Source organism: Phyllostomus discolor, chromosome 10, assembly GCF_004126475.2.
Source record: "Phyllostomus discolor isolate MPI-MPIP mPhyDis1 chromosome 10, mPhyDis1.pri.v3, whole genome shotgun sequence".
In the NCBI taxonomy this organism is placed as follows: domain Eukaryota; kingdom Metazoa; phylum Chordata; class Mammalia; order Chiroptera; family Phyllostomidae; genus Phyllostomus; species Phyllostomus discolor.
The window spans coordinates 15,797,664-15,818,392 of record NC_040912.2 but is presented as its reverse complement, the minus strand read 5'-3'; the positions used below and the strand labels follow the sequence as shown (position 1 = coordinate 15,818,392).

Sequence of the window (20,729 nt, the reverse complement as noted above, 5' to 3'; positions counted from 1 at the left end):
CTTCATTGCATTCTCCATTGAGATCTCTGTTAACTTTCTAAGCAACCACAAAATTAAAGGCACACAATTTAAACCCATATAGTAGGTCCTCAAATAACGTCATTTTGTTCAATGTCATTTTGTTATGTTGATGAGACACCATAGGAGCTTAATTAACTTCTGTTTTTATCAGCCTACAGTGAAACTGGTTTTGTTATACATTGTTTCACTGATAGTCACAGAGCCTATATGTGATGTTGAGTGAGGACTTACTATAATTTATATGAGGTTACTTTGAGAGGCATCTGGAAGAAATAACGGACAATGAACTTTTGGAAATTACAGGTTCTTGAGGTCCTTAAGCGGGAATTCTGACTGTGCAGCCTGAGGAGTGCAGGGAGTCCAGACAATGGTCCTGTGAGAGCTTGATGGTCCGATGCGAAGCTGTCTTTTTCCTTCAGTCCTTCTCTCCTTGCCCTTTCCTCTGTTCAAAAGTAGTTCATGTGGCATATATCAGCTAGATTTTATGTCCTGGGGGCTGTGTAAGCCCCAAGAAGAGAAGTTTGGTAACATCAAAGAATTGCCAGCGGTGTACCCTCCCCATCAGCTCTCTCTCATCTTTGCAATGACCTTGCACAGCCAGTTAAAGTGACCATCTCTGTCAAATCCAAGGTCAGGTAGATTTGCCCTCCTGGCTGTGTACTTCCATACATGAGAAAACAATTTTGTAGCAGGGGTGTCCAACCCATTGGCATCTCTGGGTCACACTGGAAGGAGAGGTGTCTTGGGCCACACATTAAATACATAAACACTAATGAAAACAAAACAATCTCATAATGTTTTAAGTAATTTTATGATTTTGTGTTGGGCTGCATTCATAGCCATCCTGGGCCATATGCAGCCCACAGGCTGTGGATTGGACAACCCCGAGAGTATTCATTGACAGGAATATTTATGCAAATTCTGATGACACAGTTGTCATATTTATGAAGCTTAGCAAAAATGTAGTTATTGCTAGAATGCATGCATCCAGAAATTTTATTTATTTATTTTTAATTATATTGTCTTGATTATAACCCCTTTGTCCCCCTCCACCCAGCACCCCCACTCTCTCAGGCAATCCCCTCACCATTGTTCATGTCCATGGGTCATGTGTATAAGGTCTTTGGCTACTCCATTTCCTATAGTGTACTTACACCCCCATGGCTATTCTGTCACTACCTATTTGTTCTTCCTAATCGCCTCCCCTCTTCACCCATTCTCCCCCTCTTGCCTCCCATCTGGCAACCATCAAAACGTTTTCTGTATCCATGATTCTGTCTCAGTTCTTCTTGTTTGCTTAGTTAGTTTTCTAGATTCAGTTGTTGATAGTATGCATTTTTTGCCATTTTATTGTCCATAGTTTTGATCTTTTTCTTAAATAAGTCCCTTAACATTTCATATAATAATGGTTTGGTGATGATGAACTCCTTTAGTTTTGCCTTGTCTGGGAAGCTCTTTATCTGCCCTTCCATTCTAAATGATAGCTTTCCTGGGTAGAGCAATCTTGGATGTAGGCCCCTGCTTTTCATGACTTTGAATATTTCTTGCCAATCCCTTCTAACCTACAAAGTTTCTTTTGAGAAATCAGCTGACAGTCTCCTGGGAACTCCTTCGTAGGTAACTCTCTGCTTTTCTCTGGCTGCTTTTAAGTTTCTCTTGATCTTTAATCTTTGGCATTTTAAATTATGACATATCTTGGAGTGGGCCTCTTTGGGGCTAACTTGTTTGGGACTCTATGCTTCCTGGATTTATATGTCTATTTCCTTCACCAAATTAGGGAAGTTTTAGTTCACTATTTTTTTCAAATAGATTTCCAGTTTCTTGCTCTTTCTAGTCTCCTTCTGGCACCCTTATGAAGCAAATGTCGGATTGCTTAAAAGTCATCCCACAGGCTGCTTACACTCTCCTCTTATTTTTTATTCTCTTCTTGTTCTGATTTGTTGGTTTTTTCTTCCTTATGTTCCAAATCATTGATTTGATTCTCAGCTTCACCCACTCTACTGTTGGTTCCCTATAAATTGTTCTTTATTTCAATTAGCAAGTCAACCATTTCTGGTTGGATCCTTTTTATGTTGCTGATGTCCTCATTAAGTTCCTTGAGCATCCTTATAACCAGTGTTTTGGACTCAGCATCTAATAGATTGCTTATTTCCATTTTGTTAAGCTCTTTTTTTCTGGAGTTTTGATCTGTTCTTTCATTTGGGCCATGTTTCTTTATCTCTTCATTTTGGCAGCCTCCCTGTGTTTGTTTCTATGCTTTGAACTGCTTTGACTCCATGTCTTGGTAGTGTGGCCTAAGGTAGTAGGTATGCTGTAGGGTCCAGTGGCACAGCCTCCCTATCACCCAAGCTGGGTACTTGAGGTGTGTCCTTCATGTGGGCTGAGTACATCCTCCTCTTGTAGCTGAGCCTTGGTTGCTATTGGCAGGTCAGTGGGAAGGATTTACCCAGGTCAGTCAGTTATAGGGACTGGCATTGACCACTGACCACCAATCTCTGCCTTCCATGGAGAATGAGCTGTGCAGGGGCAGGGTGGTGGTGCTCTGACATGGTCTGTAGCTGTCCACTGGGTGCGCTGGCTCTGGGTTTTCCTGTGTAGTACAGGCCAAGGTCAGCCCCTACCTATGTTTCCCCTGGGTACCCTTCCTAGGCTATAAAGCAATCTAAGATAGATGCTACTTGTGCTGGGCCTAGAGATTCCCAGGCAAAGCCAAGCTGTGAATCTAAGCTGGCTGCTGCTAGTGCTGGGCCTAGGTCTCAATGAGGCCAGCTATTGCTTATTTGATAGGATTTAGGAAGCTGTGAAGCATGAGCCAAGACCAGCCATTCATATGGAAAACAGCTTGGGTGGCCTGTAAGTTGGGCAGGGAAGAGTCTCTGGGGATCTCCATGGCAGGTCAAACAGTGTTAGCCAGGCTGGTGAAGTCTCAGATAGGGCACCAGATGGCCAGGTCTATGGGGGTAAGGTTTAGAAAATGGACAGTGGCCTCTGCTCACCTTGATGCCAGCCACTTCGGTTTCTCCTTGTATAGCACTGGTGCCCTTCAAGCTGCTACTGCAGGGCTGGAGCTGAGAGGAAGTAAGTCTGGGTAGGTGAGTCTGTTGTGGATTCTTTAAGAGGAACTGCTTGGGGCTCCAGATGTTTCTTCCCCCAACTCAATTCCAGCTGGTTTTTGCAGCTAGAAGTTGTGGGGGCTTATCTTCCTGGCACTGGAACCCTGGGCTGGCAGGCCTGTGGGGGCTGGGACTCCTCACTCCTGAGATATCCCTCCCGAATTTTTTATCCACCACACATGGGTATGGGACCAGCCTGTTCAGTGTTTGCATCCCTCCTACCAGTCTGGATGGATGTGGTTCCTTTAATTCCATACTTGCCAGACTTCCACTCAACCCATTTTCAACAGTTTTGAGTGATGGTCGTTTTCTATTCTAGCTGTAATTTTGATGTGGTTGTGTGAAGAGGTGAACCATGTCTGCCTATGCTGCCTCTTGGCTGGAAGTCCCATCCAGAAATTTTAGTTGTCTGTAGATTATTCTAATGTATACATCACTGAAACCCAAGTGCTTGAATTTCTAAAATTTATGCTTTCAGTTTTATAGCATTGATGGCCCAATTCATTGCCATCTAAAAATAATTTATTGAAAAAAATTTAAGTAAAAAACAAAATGATTTATTGAAATAAATGCTGTCCATAAAATCTATTGAACATATTTTTTATCTTTGTTTCCTTTCATTAAATCCTAGGCAACAGCTTACCTTTCACCTGAAGACCTCCTGAAAGGAGAAATTGATGACTCCCTGGAAAAGGTGCAGGTGGCCGTTCACGTCTTAAAGACTTTCAAAACTTCTTTTTTCAACTACAGAAGAGGATTGGCAAACTATTTTGTGGGAAACAAGGAGGCAATACCCTGGGATTTCCAGCCTCATCTGGTGTTTTGTAGATTTGACAAATTCCTGGACCGCTTCATGAAAATAGAGGTATTCATTCAATGACTTGCAATTTATTCATGTTGTACGTGGGTTCAGAAATCCTGTAGCTTTTTCCATGATTCATGGACTGTTTATTTGGTGGAAGGCGGGAGGTCTCCTTTCTTGGTGATCTCATGAGGAGCTCACAAGACGAGGGCTATTAAGAGAGCTTTAAGACTTTAGCTTGACTTCTTTTTTGAAAAATTCATTTTTTGATCATTTTACTATACTGGGAGTGATTTTTTTTTTCTGTACCCATGACCCTTGGCTTATGACTTACTGAGCTCCTGGAAGACAGTTGTAAATCAGAGCGCTGTAAACCATTCCTCCTTTTTTCTTTTTATGTTTAGTGTTTGACACAGGGATACCATGCTTTAAAACCATTTGATATTCTAAAATATCACACTGTCTTTTAGTGTATATACTAAATGTATATACTATGCTATTAAAATATAAAACTAAAAAGAATATGAAAATATGTACTGCATAAATATTTAAATAACTAAAAACAAAAATTAAATGAATGCATGCATTTGTATGCACATTCGTGCTCACGCACAGTATGGAGTCAACTGGCTAAGTGTTTTTGTTTTTTTTTTTCAGTTTGAGCTAGTGGTACCACCTTGATTTTCTTCGTAAAGCTCTTTCTAGCAAGTTTGGGTTTGTTTGTTGATATAAGATTTGTTGAATTTCATTGAAAATGAGAGCTTGGGTTTTTGAAAATTCTCATTTTCACTTAATCAGCCTGAATGCCTTGTAAAGTGTGAACACTAAATGCCTAACAACAAGCAACGTGAGTCACCCTTTCATAATATCCTTGCAGACTGACGAAGAGACAGCCGATTCCCTGCAAAGTGTGGGCGGCTGAAAGTATGAGTTTTGTATATTACTGGGGATCTGACTTATGACTAGAAGGATATGAAATTAGGGGGTCACTTGTTCAGCCATGGTAAATTAGGTTTGCCGGCACTGCTGGACAGTTTTCAGTAAATACGAAAATGGGACTGTGATTTTAAAAATCAACTAAACCACTCACGTTCGTCTGTGTCACGCCAGTGTCCACTGACACACAGCATTTCAATCTCTGAAAATGTTATTTCTTTGCAACTTTAAAATGTTTTTTTTCCTGCTCGAGGTGGTGGACAAATCTTTATTGTTCTGTGTTTTTTTTCCAAAGGACATATTTGTTACCATAATGGAATTTGAAAAGCTGGAGAGACTTGAATTTGGTGGGACCAAGGGGGCCATTCTGAATGGGCAAATCCGCGAGATGACTGAAGAATTTACGGAACTCTGTAAAATTTTCCAGCAGAGCACGTATGACCCATCTGATTTCAATAACATGGTAATACTGTACCTGGGAGTTTTTATTCCATAGACTCTTTAATTGTAAAGTTGGAAAAGACGACAGGTCATAGCCATTACCTGTGATAACAGGTACCAGCCAGTCCAGCCTCTCCAGGATGAAGGAGGTTGAATGACTTGCTTGAAGGCTCACTAGTGATAGCCCAGGGACCGGAAGGCTAGCCCTTTGTATAACATATTCAGTTTAGAGCTGTTTCTAACACAACAGTAGTCCGCAATCTGGATTTGTTTCCTGACTCTACATATTAAAGGACCTTACGCATTAACTTACCTTGATCTGATCATCTGATGACTGTGTAGCCTGTGTGTCTGTCTCACCCTTTTCTTGAATCACTAGATAATTTTCTGGTCTATTGGAACATTTAGTTTCACCCTATTCACTACTTATCTCATTAGCAAGAATGCCATCTTTCATATTTTTCATTGTTAGGCTTCAGAGCTATTTATAATTTTGTATTTTTGACATCAGGGAATGGAAGGAAGCTTTCAGATGTAAGCTGCTTCTGCTTTCTGCACCCCCCACCCCGCCCAGCATGTTAGTGGCCAGGGCATGACCTGGGAGTTCCAGGATTGAAATAGCTTCACTTTAGTGGTTTGTGAAGAACAGTGAAGCTTGGTTTAAAAAAAAAAAACACCTAACCTTATTGCTTTTTAAGGAATGTGAATTTATTCTCAATCATTTACATATGCCCCAATACTTGATTCTTGCTTGAAATGTGCAGGTGCAGTATTTTAGTTTTGTAAGGACAAGGTGGCAGACTTAATCCTTGTAACGGTAGTCAGCTTTTGGGAAGGGGAGTTAATGGTAAGAGGATACTGCTGTGTGTGTCCCAGCTAATTTGTGGACAAAGTAGGGGGGATGGAGGATCGTGGTGATGACAACCTGAGCACACCCCCGGAGCATGGGAAGATGTCTGGCACTTGGCGGCAATGCAGGGAATGCGGATGGACTTGGACTCCAAGTGGGGCCTTGGCTTAGCTGTCCGGAGCAACCAAGCCGAGGAGCACGAGACCCAGTGCACACAGGACCCTTCCGTTCACTCGACTAATACTTTGGAGAGTCGTGATTTTCTCACGATTCCAGAACCCGGCAGGTTTTCAGAGTGATGGTGTTAGAGAGCGTGGCCAGATTCAGCTGCTGTCACCAGCTTGGCAACATCAAAGCTCCTGAACTTGTCCTCGTGTCTGCCCAAAGCCTGCACAGTCACAGACGTGTAGGTGTAGAAAACCCATTCGCTCTTGACATACACACACACACACACACACACACACAGGCATATATGTACACATGTCTGTATATCTATGTCAAGGGCAAATATGACATATGTATATATCTATATCTATATACCTATCTATACTTACATACTATCTATATCTATATCTACACATCTTTATTGGTGTGGCAGAAGGTCTGCCCCTATAGTCTATTTGCAGAGTGTGGGTTTTCTCGGGTATATCCATGAAATGTTCTTGGGTTTCTCAGTTAATAGGTATTTTCTTTGACTTCTTTCTGCAGGACTGTTTGAGATCTGGACGGTTATGGGCAGAGACTTTCTTTCTTACTTATTTTTGTAAATTAAAATATATTTGACATAAAACATTATGTACACTAAGGTGTACAACATGTTAATTTGATACACTTCTATATTGTAATATGACTGCTATCATAGCAATAATTAGCACCCCTCTCATGTTAAATAATTATCCTTTTGTGTTAGTAGTTGGACTCATTAAGTTCCAGTCACTTAGAAAGGGTGTGAGGGGAAGCGGGTGAAGGGAAGGGGGTTAGCAGGGAAGTGTGGTTGGTGCACAGAGAGAGGGAATGTGGTTTGATCCCAGGAAAAAAGCTAGAACAGTTGAGAGTACAAACAGGGTCCAGATGACAAGGGAACAGCCTGTGGGTTGTGTAAGCCTTGGAGACTTTGTCTTAAGAAACTCAGGGTTCCGAATTAAGGCTAGGAATTGGAGGACTGACTGAAAGAGTGACAGGATCAGGTTTCTGTTTTGGGAAGCTAGTATAGACCGCAGTTTGGAGAACGGTTCAGAGAGACAAGACTAGAGGCAAGAAAGAGGCTAGAAAGTGGTTAGCAGAAATCCGAAGGAGCGGTAATTGTGAGCCGGACCAGGGTGAGGCCCCGGAGACAGAGAATGGTGGATGTACTCAAGGAGCAGTTAAGAGGGTGACTGATTGCACTTGACCAAGAGAGAACGGAGTCACTGAGGCTGCCGGAATTTCTGTTGGGGTGTATGAAGAAGAGCTCTCCATAGAGACGTGGGTGAGTTTAGGTATGCACGACAGAACTTTGAATTCCCTGTGGGACTCCCTAGGGGAGGGCTGCCATCGGCTGTTCCGAATTCAGGTTGGGAGAGGAAGGGAGAGAAAAGAGTTTGGGAGAGAGATGCAGGGTGGAGATTAGCTTTTTTCCCTTCCTGAGGTATTACTTATTTACTAAGTGTTCAAACAGTGTTTGAGGATCTTAATTGTATGTTCCTTGTTGCCACAAGGAGAAGGGGGATAAGTTAGGCTTGTTTCAACTTGTGGGGAAGTTGTGTTTCCTTTTCAAAGTCAGTGATCCTTGAGTGAAGAGAGTGTTTGGCTGTGGTTCAGGAGAACTGGAGACTTCCTTGATGCTAAATAAAACATTTCGGTCCATGACGGACAGTGCTCCAGAGCTCTGCCGTTACGCTCTGGTTTCCATGAGCGTCCGATTCACACGCAGATTCCTGCATGGAAACGTCGCAGTTGGAGTGTGGGCTCCGGGGCCAGGTGGCCAGGCCTCAAATTCTGGTGCTGCCTTCCACCAGTGGTGTGACTGTGAGCAAGTTATTCAACTGCTCTGAGTTTGTTTTGTTGCCTATAAAATGGAAAGGAAAATACTACCCACATGGTATGTTGTGAGAATTGAGAGTGCAAAGCATTTAGAACAGAACTCTGAGTGTTAGCTGTCATTATCATTACTTCTGTTGTTATCATGAGTAGATGGAGGGGCCACTTGTGGAGGCAGCAAAGGACTTTCTCACGTTCTATGTGTACGCAGGGCAGTTTGACTGAAGAGCCCAGAGTGTTTCTGGATTTCTGGGCATCTTCACTGCAGGCGGTGACTTGCAGTGCTGTGCGGACGAGCCCTGTTCTTTCCTGCTCTCTAATGATGAGAGTGGGTGGCTGTGTATCAGGAGGCAACAGGGGCTGTTAGCTGCATGGAAGGTAATAAGACACTGGGGAAATGTAGTGGTGATTTGTTTCACCTTTATCACTAACAACTCTTCTTTATGGACCGTGATTTTAGTTCTCACCTGAAGATGCAGTGTTTCCTGGTAGGTTTTCTGCTGCTTGAAAAATAAAACAAAAAACTTCCTATTTAAACGTAGAGATGTACTCAAGTGACAATGGGAAGGGGTTCTTTTTCCTTTTCTGAAAAGCTTTGCCTTCTCATTTATAAGCCAAACGGGCTGGGAGAAGAAGGACATGCCGGAAGGTCAGGGTCCTGAGGTTGGGTCGGAACCAGTGGGAAGAATTGGGGAAAAATGGGCTGATAGTGCAAGGTGTTCGGTGCCCCCGTGAGGCTGCCGCCTGGCCAGGTGGCCAGTGCAGCTCTTTCCCGACCTGCCCTGCAGTCCTGCCTTGAGGAAGAAATCCGCCCAGAAAGCAGGGCAGGCGGGAGGGAGGTGTGTTAGGCTCATGGGATTGCTGTTTACACCGTTGCGCTCTTTCCTGGAAACTAATATTTTACTTTGAATTTCGCAGGAATTTGAAAGTGATTATGTTCTGTTTAAGTCCAAAACTTTGGATTTTGACAGAAGGCTTGGGACGATTCTTTGTGAAGGTTTTTTTAACTGCAATGGTTTGGAAGCTGCATTTAAGGTTAGTTCTGAAGAAGCGGTCCTAATAATAATTTACTAATGAATGATTTAGACTGTTAGATGAAAGGATCGACTACATTTCTTCCTGATTCAGGTAAGCTATTAACTGGTCACAGTCTCTTTGTATTCAGGTCACTGAATTATAAACTTTGGATTATGCACTGATGAACAATGAAGTTTACTTTGAACAAGGTCAGGATGGTGTACCACTGATCTTTTCTTGCATTCACAGTGTTTTAGGTCCTACTGCCTTCAGAGCAAGTTTGGCAAGGCCTATGAAGTATTGATTCAAAGTGAAAACTGAAAAATAGCTATTACTTCAAGAATTTCTTTTTCTTTTTATTTATTTTTTACCATTGCTTACATAGGCCACATTCGCCTGCCTACTTTGTTACTCCAACCGGAACAAATAGCAACTTATTTATTGTCTTCCATCAGGTGTAAGAGACCACTGATTATCAGCCGTGCCATTCTTTTGTGTATCAATAAAGCAAAATGTCAAAAACTTATGCCATTGATTATATAACATAGTCCAATTTCAGAGATACTAAAACATGACAGAACTGATGAAATATGATGTGTGTGTTTTACGGGGTTGCATGACAGAAAAGCTCCCCCAAAGGGAAAGTTACAATGGAGGGAATAGGGACAGCCTGTGAAGCTTGCCTGTCAAAGAAGAGAATCGTGAGTCAGCCATCACAAGAGATGCTTCGATACCGGGAGAAACATAGCTAGGGATTCACAGGCACAGCTCGTTAACAATGGCAGCACAAACCAATATGACATACAGACGGTGTCTACGATTTGTTTGATTTTGACCTTCAAGCTCAGATGAATGGGTCAGGTGGTGGTGAAGCCTCTGGTGTCTGCTGGCCCCAGTCAGGGATTTTAACACAGAACTCAGGAGGATCACACACTACTTTGTTTTTTAAGAGCTCAGGGATGAATCCGAGATGCTGCTGGCCAAAATATATAGACTATTGTTAAAATATAAAACTCCCTGTAATCCCACCTCTCAGGAAAACTGTTATATTTAATACTGCCACACTTTTTCTTGGACGAGGTATGCATACATATTTCTCGCTGACAAAAATGATATCATATTCTGATCCCCCTTAGTAACCCTTTCCACTTAGCAATGAATCATAAAGGTTTTCTTCCTCTCATAACAGAATTCAGCAATATTTTTTATGAATGACTGCACAGTAGTCTATCCCATGTTCTGCTACTGGAGCTACTTGTCCGTGTGCTCCCGTAATAACTGGAAGGAAGAACATACAGCGAAGTCTTAATTACAGCTCTTAATCCCACCTTTTCCAATTCAAGCCTTTCTTCCTCCCCTCCACACAACCAGGAATACGGATTCTATTCTAGTACATGCCAGCTGTTTTTTCCCCAATAATTTTATCTTACCACCATGGACTTTTCCTTACCGTTCACGTATTTGTGCCCCGTCTACCAACAGGTATAGGATGGGCTCCCACCCCCTGCCCTCTGCACTCTGCAGGGCAGGGCATCATCATGCAGATTTTGTTGTATGTAGATCACCTGCAATGCCTTGGGTAGAGCAGACAAGCTTGAAGTGAGCAACCGCTTGAAGTGAGGTGGACTGACGGGTCATCAGAGTATTGAAATGCACCCCAATGGGGGCAAGTACAGGGGGAGAAGAAGAAAAAAATGATAGCATTGTGTACTTAGGGAGAAGAGGATTCCTACCGTAGGTGTGGGATGATGAACTCTGACCATTTACTGTCGCAGGGAGTAAATATCTGTGACCATTCCCTGAGGACCATGATTCAGTGACTCTTGGCAAAGACATGGCCACAAGGGGCCCGGACCCCAACACTGGTCTACTCTAGCATGAAGCTGTAGTTCAAAGTCGACAGCATTGGAACTCATAAAAAAAAAATACTGACGGATGTATATCAGGAATTTGCAATTTGTGTCCATGGAGGTGGGCTGCAGTATATAAGAAAATAAAGATGTCTAGAAAAGCGTTCAGACAATATCATTGAAAACTATAAAATTACGTGTATATGGTTTTGGCAGCAACAGATCTAAAAGAATCTTTGAAAGAGGCCAACCTTGGAAAATATAAATAGACACTACTTGAACAGGGGAAACAGCATTATGAAAGCCATATTACACAATGAAACTAAGAAGTAGGAGGAAATTGAGGTAAACTTCAGAGGACTCACATGGGATATTTAGGGACAGAAGCATGGAGTTGGGAGCCCAGCTTCCATCTCCTGAGGCTGATGTGACGAAAACACCTATATTCCTCATGAAATCGCTCTTAGTTCCGCTCTGACAAGAAAACAAGAGGTTCAGATAACCTTTATTCTCATCCTGGAGGGCAATTACTGTGGAACAGTGATGGTGAAAAATTATAATGTCTACTTCCTAAAAGGTTGACTCATTTTTTTTTTTTTTACTGCTACTCTCCAGCTTTAAACCTTCTAAAGAAAATTCTCTCTGTCTCTCCTCTTTTATAGTTGAAGTCCCATTAAGCGTATCAGGTAGGCAACGAGGTGTAGCTAGGAAGCTTCTGGTGTTGTTTCAGTTGTAGCCCACACGATAAGTGTTTGAAGGAGAATGTTGTAAAATAAATGTTTCCCTATGAAACGGTGTTTGCTTTTGGACTTAAACATGAAATCCCAACTCGGCAAACCAGTGGTCATGAGGAGAAAGTTAATAATTTACATTTTGCTAGGTAGCAGCTAACCAGGAAGATTTAAAAATATTTAGTGGTTTCTACAGTGGTTATAATTAGTATTAACAACAACAACAAAAGAGCTAAAATGTGTTGGTCTAAATTGGCCTCTAAGATAAGGTTAGATTTACATTTCAGTCTGTATAATTTTTCACTGTGTTGATTTTTTTCCCCCGGTGAACATAGTTTATGGAAATGTTTACAAAATGTTAAATGTGTACAATGAAGCTGTCTTTTAAAGAAAATAAATTTTAGGGGACACCTGTTATTCCCCCAAGAGGAAAAATAGCTCTTTTGCCACATTGCTAACAAGGCAAAAACCTTGATTTTATCGTTTTCCGCCATGTTGATTGTATTTAGTTATTTTGAGAAGAGACCATGTTTTGTTTCAAAGAAAATATCTATATAACAGGCCTAATAATTAACACTTTATGAAGCTGACACAGACAGAATAAGGAAATAACAAAACAGTGATTTTAGATGTCGCCGGGGCTGCTGGCAGGTGGCATGGGGAGGCGCAGGTCCCCAGGGGGCAGATGGCCAAGGGTCCGGTGCCAGCTCTGCCAGGGGCCCTGTGAATTTGGGCATATTACTCCCTCCTTATGAACTGGGTTTCTTGATCTGGAGCATGTGATAGTGGCATTTTTAAAGAGCCTTTAAAATACAGTGCCTGGTTCATTGTAGGCACTACATAAACATGACTTACACAAAAATATGTATTTTAATGACCTTATCTTGCTTGCAAAGAAAGCAGTCTCGTGCTCCCATGCAGAAGAGTCCATGTGGGGCGGAAAACGAGACCGGAGGCTGATGGAAATCCAAGGTCAGGCTCCCTAGCTAGGCTAAGCTTAGTGGGAACTGGTGCTGAAGGTTAGCTTGGAGCGAGGGGGCTCCCTGAGCTGAGCAAGAGGAGTTTGCGGGACCTTCACTCTTCTGCGGTCTGGTCAGGTGATCCTGTTTCAGGCCACATCCCTGCTTTTTGCGGTGCCCCTACTCATTGGCTTCCTCTGCTTGCTGGTCAATTCTGTTCACTCATAACATTGACAGCATAGGTTCAGCCTGCAATGCTCGATTCTCTGTCTGAGGAGGGGACCTAATTAGCTGCAGCTGTTAGTTTAGTTGGGACACTCACATCAAAGGCACTGTCTCTGGAGAGTGGCTGTCCTTGGAGCAGGTCAGCACTGCCACCCAGGGCCTCTTGGTTGGGGGTGGCTGGGTGGCACAGTATGGAGCAGGCGCTGTCACGGGAGGACACTCACTGTGGGCAATACATCCGGTATAATTATTAATGCTGTGATCTAGAGGTCCTTGATCTGGATATTCCATATCTAAAGAATGCATGCATAGGAGGGAAGAACAGATAAAAGAGCTCATAAATCTTGTTGTTATATCCACAAACATCTTCTAAAACATTTTCTGGTGCCCGCCAGGAAGAAGTGATATGTGTGGGTAGGGATTACTGGCAGACCGGTTCATTTCTGACGCCTCTCATTTTCCTCGGAGAAAGGGAAATTGCTTTACATCTAGAGTTTGTTTTATTGGAAAACTGTGTTTCAGTTTTGGAGATGTTGCAGGGTGCCTGTAAGGTTCTACGTTTTTGCTCTAGCTTTAGTTATGTAAGAGGTTTAATGGGAGAAATAGTGAGCTGAGTATTTGTATTAAAACCCCATGGTTCTTAACCTTTCTTTAACTTTGATTTTTATAGCTTTTGACCATATTTGGGAATTTCCTGGAGAAACCAGTTGTCATGGAAATTTTCAGCCCACATTACAGCACCCTGGTGCACATGTTTAATCACGAGTTGGATATGTGTAAGCAGTTGTATGATGAACACATGAAACAGGTAAGTGAAGGCTGAAGCTAAGCACATCCATGGCATCATGTGTGTGCACAAGGGCCATGGGCTAGAACTTTATCTAGTGGTATCTAAAGATCAGATATAAGCACTATGACTTCATGCTTTTATTTAATTGGTTTTCTTATGGAGATGGAGATCTTGCTTCAGGACCATTACCTGTCTACCAATTGAGTCACTTAACACATATGCTTTATATATTCATCCTGTGAAAGTACCAAAGCGAGCAATTGTTGACAAGGCTGGAATGCACTCTGATCGAATGTTCCCTTTCTTCCTTGTCACCAAAATGACAATTGGCAGATTGAACGTGGACATGTAATTCTTAACAAGAATATGCCATTCACCTCAGGAAATATCAAGTGGGCAAAAGAGGTCCTGGAACGACTTCAGACGTTTTGGGCAAACTTCACATCTCTCCAGTGTCTGTGAGTAGTCAGGCTTATTTCATGGTGAAATTATCCTAGCAATACACACGTGGTTTTGAGATAGGGCAGAAGCTGGTCATTTTAGTGCTTAAAAAGGCATTGCCTTTAACTCTTTTCAGTGGCTGGGCTCATCGTGGAGGGTTCACCCCCAGGGTTCTGGAGCATGCTTAATGGGATCTACAACTTAATGTATTTCCCCGTCTTCAGCTCCTTAGCCTTTTTTCTTCTCACTCACAATATGTTTGTATATTTTTTTGTTATTGTTTTTCTTCCTTCAATGACTACCATTCCCCTTATTTTGTAGGCTTCTGTACCTTTCTCTTTTCTTTGCAGGAGTTGGAAACTTGTTGCTATTGGCATTTAGCAAAATCCTTGGAGTTCCATTCGTTTCATAACTATAGCTTTTAAGGCAAAGACAATCATAGCATTATTTGGCTTTTATTGTTTCTCTTCCTGATTGTTGTAGTGTATTTCCTTGTGTTTTGAGCTTTACGTTATTGTAAAGGAGTTAAGCTGAAATCTAACATATAGAAAAGTGGAGAAACCGTATTCCTACAGATTCGTGGAAAGTCCTGACGATGCCTTGGTTCGTCAGAAGTATGTTGAAATGACAACTCTGCTGGACCAGTTTGAAAAGCATATCTTTAACGAATGGAAAAGCAACGTGGATGAAGTCTGTGAATTTAATTTGAACCAGCCCTTGGTTAAATTCAGTGCCATAAATGGTCTTCTCAGTGTCAACTTTGACCCAAAGGTAGGGGTTTGGTGTTTTAAAGATGTTTAATAAATGTAATTTTCATTACAAGTATATTCCTGATATATCCAGTCATTTATATTTTATTTGGGGACAATGTCAATGCTATGAGGAATGTAATGGAAAACAGCTTCTAACAGGTCTTGGTTTTAGTTTCCCAGATTCTACACTTAGCACTCTTTATTTTGCCTCATAATTATTTATTTACCACTTTCTCCTTCACTTGATAATGAGCTACTTGAGAGTAGGGAACATGTCATTTTACCTTTGTTTGCTGTGTTTCTAACAGTGTCTGGCATTGGGTAATACTTAATACATGTTAGCTCAGTCAAATGGAATCATTAGTCTTTTATCGTGTGTTCTGGCTTGAATTATATTTATAGCACATATACCAGGATCTTTAGTTTAATTAAAATTTGATCATGTAAGTTAAGATTTGGGGAATCCATACATTGTATGGAATGAGAGACCTCACTCTGTGATGGACAATGGTAAATTTTGATTATCAAAATACCCTTCAAAGGGACAATAAACTTGAATATGTTTGTTAAATTGATGGCAATTTTTATAAAACAATATTCAAAAAACATGACAACATATAAATGCCAAAAATAATATTAAAAGTTGAATAATATCCAAGAAAATGCCCTTATTGAACAGATCTTTTGTTATCCCAGGATAAACCACATAACACAGAGACATTTTATATTTTCTCACAATTCGATTACATGTTATGTAATAATTAAGGTACAAGTACTTTAATATAATAGTAATAATGTGTATTTTTATATGTATATGCTGACATATAGTGACTATATGTGCATATACATGGTAAATACCACATATCTACTTTAAACAACCCATTGCCAAGTCTGATAGCTTGGTGGGAGTCACCAAGTGAGCTTTCCTTTCTGTTGACCCCCATGAATATACTTCACAGGAAAGGAAAGGCCTACAAGAATATCTACTTCTAAGTTGCCATCACAAGAATATCTATTTCTAAGTAGCATAGTTTTACACATTTTAAGTGGTTAAGTAATACATAAATAGTACAATAAATATGACACTTTGCCTTGACAAAGACCTGAAGTTAGCTTATGGAAGTGAGTATTGGAAGAATTGCAACTTGTATGTTATCATTAAGTGGAAAGAGGGTCGTTTGAAACCAGGCAGGAAGTTGCCATCACAAAAGAGACTAGTTAAATGTCTGAATTTTTAGATAGTGAAGACTATATATTATTTTTAGCTGTCATCCTATCTTCCCCAGCAGTCCGAATGTACGCCTAGGAAGTGGGAACATTAACCTCTGTGAGCTCGATAGTTATGAGCTGTACCCAAATTCTGATCTGTTTCCCTAAAATATTACAAAGAATACCATCACTTACTTTTGTTCATAAGCCTCAGAACACACACATAAATATATGACCCAGAGAACAGAGAATTACCTCTACCTTCTGATTTTATAAATCCACTATATAGAAAATTAAATCCTGAGATGTTATAGGGACAATTCTTATGATTTAGATAATTCTTCAGATAATTCTATCTAAAGGGATTACAAACATACACAATAGAGATTATAAATACAAAATATATTGTACTAGCCAACCTAAGGAGTGACAAGCTAAGGAAGTCAACTGGTTTACCTTCTTAAGCATGTTGTGTGGTTTTTTCCTCAGAACCTGTGATTTTTGAGTACAGTCAGTTCTGCCACATGACACACATTCCTAAAAATCACTGGATCCTGAAAGAGTGCACAACTAGGAATACAGGACCTGTGGAGGGCATGGGGTTAGGGAGCAGTACTCAAAAACTTTGTCAGTGATACATTGGCAAAACAGTCATCTAGGGAGAACAGTAGCATAGTTTTACACATTTTAAGTGGTTAAGTAATACATAAATAGTACAATAAATATGACAGTTTGCCTTGACAAAGACCTGAAGTTAGCTAATGGAAGTGGGCATTGGAGGAATTACAACTTTCATGTTATCGTGAAGTGGAAAGAGGGTCATTTGAAACCAGGCAGGAAGCGGTGCCACCAGAAAGGATGGGTGTGTGAACTGAGGTACCCCGCGGATGTCCAAGGTGTGTCCAGACGAGCATTTTGTGTATTCCTAAGCCTTTCGGTTCATCGGTTCAGTCGGGTGCAGCTGTTAGCATTTACTTAGTGTTCCTTGCTGAGGAGGGTGCGGATAAGCAAGGACAAAATTTGTGGTAAGCTCAGATTGCTCCCTCGTGTGTCACTCACGTTAGAACAAATGTGTGTTTTTGAAGCAAGCATTCTCACAGAACTAAAGGTCCTGGGAGCAGACCAGGGTCCATTTACGAGCCTTTGGTTTTAGATCTTGGTGTGCGTATGCCGCTGTCTTTGGCTTCGCCGTGGCAATTTGAAACTAGAGTGATGATTGGATCAAAAGTTAAGTGTTTTGATTTTCACTTGTGCTAAGATAGAATGACACGCAATAGTCATTGATTTTCTTTCAATAGCTAGTGGCTGTCTTGAGGGAAGTGAAATACCTCTTGATGCTGAAGAAGTCAGACGTGCCAGATTCCGCCTCAGCCATCTTCCAGAAAAGAAGTACCATTTTAAAGGTTTGTGTCTCATACCTATTAGGGCATACCTTGAACAGAACTGTTTTGAATTTTAATTACTGACACAGAGACTGGTGATGCTTTTCTGCATCTAGGGAGACAGAGTAGCTTTAACATGTTTGGGGTTCTCTTTGCTCAGTACGTTGGAAATCTTGAACTGCTCGTGCAAGGATACAACAAGCTGAAACAGACTCTGCTGGAAGTTGAATACCCTCTGATTGAAGACGAGCTGCGGGCTGTGGATGAGCAGCTACAGGTGGCTGCGACGTCGCTCACGTGGCAGGATGACTGCTGGGGATACATTGAGAGGGTGAAAGCGGCCACCTGGGAGCTGGAGCGCAGGGTCGAGTGCACGCAGCACAATGTCAAAGTCATCCAGCAGACCATGCGGGCCTGGGCCGAGTGCACGCTCCTTCCCCGGAGAGAGCACCGGAGGGAGACTGCCTTCGCTTTGGAGGACAAGGGCGATTTGTTTACCAAGAAGTACAAGCTCATCCAAGAGGACGGCTGCAGGATACACGAGCTGGTGGAGGTAGTTGCTTTTATGGTCACAACATTTATAGGTGATCCTTTCATTTAGCCGAGAAACGGAGCAAAACTATTGAACCTACCGTGTCCTGAAAGAGCTTTATGTATTGTTTTGTCAAGCTTTTAAAATGGAGGAATTTGCACCTCTTAGAGACCTCATTGTTCTCCTTCCTGAGGGAAGACATTGGAAAGGGAGATAGTTAATGCAACAGAAAGGCGAGAGATGGGTCCCTCATCTTTGTCATAGTTATGTCCTCTTTGGGATGCTATTAATAGCCACAGTTATCTGTTGAGTGCCGCCAGCTGCCAGCCATCTTGTTCACAGCATCTCATGTCATGCTCTCAACCGTCTGCTGAGGACAGTCCTCGTGAGAAGGACAGCTTCCACTCTGAAGGGAGACAGCAGCCAGAGACTCTCTGCTCAAAGGCTTTGCCTGTTAAGCCCAAACCCCAGGGGAGCAAGGGGGTGGTAGGCAGGGAGACCGTTAGCAGGATATTCCAGGGCTCCAGGTGAGAAATCAGGGTGGCAATGATGAAGGCACTCGCATGCTGAATGTTTGTTTTTTAAAATCACCCTCACCCAAAAACATTTTTTTTCATTGCTTGCAGAGAGAGAGAGAGAGAGAGAGAAGGAGAGAGAGAGAGAGAGGGAGAAAGGAGGCAGGCTGGGGCAGGGAGGGAAACATCAGTGTGAGATAGAAGCATCAGTAGGTTGCCCCCCATCTCTGCCCCCACTGGGAATCAAACCTGTGACCCCTTCAGTCTATGGGATGATGCTCCAACCAACTGAGCCCCAGCAGCCAGGGCTGAATGTATGCTGAAGGAAGAGCCAACAGGATTTGCTGTGACAAGTTAGAGGAGAGAGAAGTCTGGGTTGACTTGAGGTTTTCGGTCTAAGCAACAGGAAGAATGGGGTTTATAGATATAAGGAGGACTGTGTGGGAGCAGATTTTGTAGGGGAAAAAAACCAGGATTTGGTTTGGGCCATGTTCATTAGACATGCCCACCCAAAGGGAGATTTTGAGTAGGTTGGCATTGCACATGGGGGTCTGGGGTGCAGGGGAGAAGTTCAGGTGAGTGGCATAGAATCAAGGGTCAAGAGCACATATATGCTATGGAAAGCCACGGACTTGGATGAGATAGGGCAGGGATTAACTCTACATAGAGAAGAGGTGCATTTTCCCCTCCTTGTATCAGCAAATGGTTTTTAGCCCGGTGCTCAGACTTCCAGTGAGGAATGTGCTTTGGTGAAAGCTGTGAAAATAGGGCAGAGGGTGAGTCAGTCTGCCTTTTCATGCGGCATCCTTTGTGGCCTGTGGGATCTGCAGCCAGAGTTCGGGATGAAAGGGGCAGGGTGGAACCATGGAAGACTGGGTCTGGAAGGGACCTGAGTGATCTTTTAGTGGCCCAAAGCTCTCCTGTCTCTTCTTTCTTCTGCCTTTGCCCTAAATTGTTGAAAAGACAACACTTCTTTATAAATGCCACTGCAGTGACGCAAACTGGATCTCTTGGTATGAGGCAGTGGAGACAAGGAGACAAGCACAGGTGTATTACTGCGCTGTGTTGCAAAGAACCCCACTGTAGGGGGCAAGAGGGAAGGATGGTCTCTGGTCCTTGCTCAGCAGCTGGCTTCCTCCCAGTGTGACATGGGGTGTGGCTCAGGTCTTTGTTTCATATTTTTAAAATGAAGAGACTGAATGAGATGGTCTTTAAGGATTTTTTATTAGCTCTGAGATCTATATTTCCCTTTCATGTGTCTGCCAAGTAGTCAGGACTGCTGTGTACAGCTGCCCAGGACGAGTACTGCACAACTCCAGGCGTGCTGGTCACGTGTGCCACACACATGTGAATGGTTCCACTTGGGCAGTGGGCAGGAGAGCGTCCTTGAAGCGGCAGTTCTTAAATGTGTGTAAGAAACCCCTGGAACTTGCTCGTTTCCTCCCGACTTTATCAGGAGGGAGACTCGCCTCTGCATTCAGGTTTTTACCTGTAGCGCACACCTTTGAATTCTGGGTCATACGTCCGCAGTAGCACGTGGTCCAAGAGAGCGGAGAACACCGTCTGCTTTAGAATCGGCTCCTGTTCCAATGTCCTCTTTCCTCTGTGCTGCTGTTTCTGGCTCGGGCACCTGACCTCTGACCTGTAGAGACGGTGCAGCCTTTACCACTCAGAAGGTGTCTCTGGAATCAACCTCGCTGCCCACCCGGCCTTTCAAATCTGTGTCCCTAGGTCTCCCCACTGCACACCCAGCCTCTAGCAGTCATTTCCCACATCTGTGCCTGGCCCCGTTGTGCCCCGTTGACTGTTTATCTCTTCCCCCACACTCTTGGGAGGGGCCGAAGAGGTAGAAGAACTTCATGTTGTTGAAACGCAAATGGAACTAAGACTTTAGTGGGCCACTGTGTCCCAAGCTAAGTTACTATTCCATAGGCTGCTCACAGGCCGGCCTACAGGAAAGATTCTTTGTGTTTGGAAATGACTGGGTTAAACCAAGGTAGATAGACTTTACTGTAATAGGTGCACTGAGTCTCCAAGAGTGGCCCAGAGCACATAACACTTGGCTGACTCTGTGAACTTTGGATATCCCAGCACAGTGTTCTCTGAAGGACCACTTTGGGAAACCTCTTCATTTACAAGCAAGC

At 42.6% G+C, this 20,729-nt stretch overlaps 1 protein-coding gene across 2 annotated transcripts in view; it reads left to right on the top strand.

Annotated features, from left to right (window-relative positions):
* Positions 1–20,729, top strand: part of DNAH11 (dynein axonemal heavy chain 11) — a 256,071-nt gene that overhangs the window by 20,747 nt on the left and 214,595 nt on the right. For both annotated transcript variants that reach the window (XM_036010519.1, XM_036010518.1), the window contains exons 7-14: positions 3,766–3,999; positions 5,168–5,335; positions 9,101–9,217; positions 13,635–13,772; positions 14,088–14,212; positions 14,744–14,966; positions 17,455–17,559; positions 17,699–18,091. In XM_036010519.1, the coding sequence (XP_035866412.1) occupies positions 3,766–3,999; positions 5,168–5,335; positions 9,101–9,217; positions 13,635–13,772; positions 14,088–14,212; positions 14,744–14,966; positions 17,455–17,559; positions 17,699–18,091 (1,503 nt within the window). The remainder of the gene's footprint in view (positions 1–3,765; positions 4,000–5,167; positions 5,336–9,100; positions 9,218–13,634; positions 13,773–14,087; positions 14,213–14,743; positions 14,967–17,454; positions 17,560–17,698; positions 18,092–20,729) is intronic.